The 2,423-nt window shown below is 42.2% G+C and overlaps 1 protein-coding gene across 3 annotated transcripts in view; it reads left to right on the plus strand.

Moving 5' to 3' along the window:
- Positions 1-1,797, plus strand: part of LOC138945663 (uncharacterized) — a 33,691-nt gene extending 31,894 nt beyond the window's left edge. For all 3 annotated transcript variants that reach the window (XM_070317144.1, XM_070317146.1, XM_070317143.1), the window contains exons 7-8: positions 64-114; positions 1,214-1,797. In XM_070317144.1, the coding sequence (XP_070173245.1) occupies positions 64-114; positions 1,214-1,386 (224 nt within the window). In that variant the 3' untranslated portion in view covers positions 1,387-1,797. The remainder of the gene's footprint in view (positions 1-63; positions 115-1,213) is intronic.
- The last annotated feature ends 626 nt before the right edge of the window (positions 1,798-2,423 follow it).

Here is a 2,423-nt window from a genome sequence, read left to right on the forward strand (position 1 = left end):
ATTCGCTTCTTTTTAGCTGTTCTGTGTGTAAGAATTGTGAGAATAACCGTTTTCTCTCCACAGCTGTGGTCGTTGACCTCGGTGGGACCTACGAACAAAGTTTTGTTTTTCTGGGTGAGTATATTGTTTAAAGGTATCATTTACACCCTTGAATCCAGACCAAATAAAACCGACGGTATGTATAGTCTTGAGATGCTGAAAGTTTTGTTTGTTTGTTTGTTTGTTTGTTTCTTTGTTTGCTTAACGCCCAGCCGACCACGAAGGGCCATATCAGGGCGGTGCTGCTTTGACATATAACGTGCGCCACACACAAGACAGAAGTCGCAGCACAGGCTTCATGTCTCACCCAGTCACATTTTTCTGACACCGGACCAACCAGTCCTAGCACTAACCCCATAATGCCAGACGCCAGGCGGAGCAGCCACTAGATTGCCAATTTTAAAGTCTTAGGTATGACCCGGCCGGGGTTCGAACCCACGACCTCCCGATCACGGGGCGGACGCCTTACCACTAGGCCAACCGTGCCGGTTGCTGAAAGTTACGAAGCTATACATTCAGTCATTGCTGAAATACAGTGCTTTTGATCATGGCACCCCTCAAAATTGACGCAAAAATCTCTTGTTTTCTACTACTCATGCGCTCTATACCTGCATCGGTAGAAATGGCATATTACACGAGCGATACGCAAGATAGCAAAACAAAACAATCTGTTCTAAATAGATAATTGATTTGTAACAGTTGCCAAGTTGCGCCTAATCTGAATTGTTGTCGATTTTTTAAATGGCACCTGAAGTTTTTGTCAGGTCGATTTTGGGGGTACCCTTACTTCGGCGGCGGTCACGTGACACATATAACCAAAATCTTTGATCTGAATAGTGTGATAGATAGCCAAGTGGAGGGCCTTTAATGGCATATCAAGTTTGAATGAAATGACACGGGAATTATTTTTTTACTTGGGGTACGAAAATGGGTGCAATAATGTTATTGCAGAGTTTAGTATCACGATAGCCATTTTTGGCCAAGTTTCCAAAGAAATGATTGGCAACATCCCTACCATTTTGGCCTTTGCCATTTAATTTATCGTTGGAAGCTTTCTTTTTATGACACTCGTCCTTTTTCCGTCTCAGTCGCATGCAGGTTGCTTCGACCCTTCCTTTATTTTTCTTCGTTTATTTGTTTCAAACACTCCTCTGATATTTTGTTCTTCTTGCAGGTCTCGTGATGGAGGTGTCGTTTCTCTTGCATCTTGCTGCCGGTTATTTTCTCAAGCCGCGCAGCGATGCAGAAAGTAAAGAGGTAGAAGTGGTACACGGTGATTTCATGGGCAGCGCTGTCGTCATTTCCGCTGCACCATCGTCACTCCATGTGTCGTCAGAGTTGGCATAGTGTTATTACTTTTGAGAAGTTTATGGATTTTAGGAGGCGTTTCATTCTGAACGAATTCTCTTGAATACGGGTTAATTACACATTAACATGCTTCCATTTGAAACTTCGCGAGTGTTCATCGACAATTAATGACTGGTAATTTTTAATGAGTTTGGGCATTCTAACCAATCACAGGATCTGTTCCATTAAAACGCCAACTTGATTTAATTACAATGTTTATTACCTGACTTTTTACTTAGTTATCTGTGTTAGTTAGTGAAATGAGTGGTAGTGGAGGGTTTGGAGGGGTGGATAACTGACTACTGAGTGAGTAAGCGAGTGGTTGTTGATAGAGTGTGAGTGATCGAGCAAGTATGAGGGTAAGCGATTAATCATAATGAATAAACAGAAGAGCGATCAATATATTGTGTGTGTGTGTGTGTGTGTGTGCGTGCGTGCGTGCGTGTGTGTGTGTGCGTGCGTGCGTGCGTGCGTGCGTGTGTGTGTGTACGTGCGTGTGTGTGTGTGTGTGTGTGTGTGTGTGTGTGTGTGTGTGCGTGTGTGCGAGCGCGTGATGAGCTAGATAATTAAAAAGAACTGACACGAAAACGAGCTCTCATTCTTTAACATTCTCATTTTCGTTTGAAAATGCTATCAAATACTACTAGCTTTAACCTGGACATTTCTGTAGACATTTGCTTGTAATTTCATGATCACGCGCAAATCCTCCAAGATCCTATTTGTAGCATATAAACTGTTCGTTGCAAGTTAAAGGCATTGTATTTTTGTAAATTTCACAACATTTGTAAGACACCAAAATGCAACGTGAAATTCACGTAAAATTTACGTTGTGTGCATGCCAATGTCGAAAGAACACCAAAATCTCACAATAACACAACGTTGCTTTTACGTTGTGTTTTTTGGTTGGTTCAACACAAATTTCACGCAAAGTTCGCAACGTTGTTAATGACACGAAAAAATCACATTTTCGCAACGTCGTATTCACGTTGTGTGTTTGCTGGGACGTCTTGCAAGTAACTCATGACAGCGAGCATCAT

This window comes from Littorina saxatilis, linkage group LG13, assembly GCF_037325665.1.
Source record: "Littorina saxatilis isolate snail1 linkage group LG13, US_GU_Lsax_2.0, whole genome shotgun sequence".
NCBI classification, from domain to species: domain Eukaryota; kingdom Metazoa; phylum Mollusca; class Gastropoda; order Littorinimorpha; family Littorinidae; genus Littorina; species Littorina saxatilis.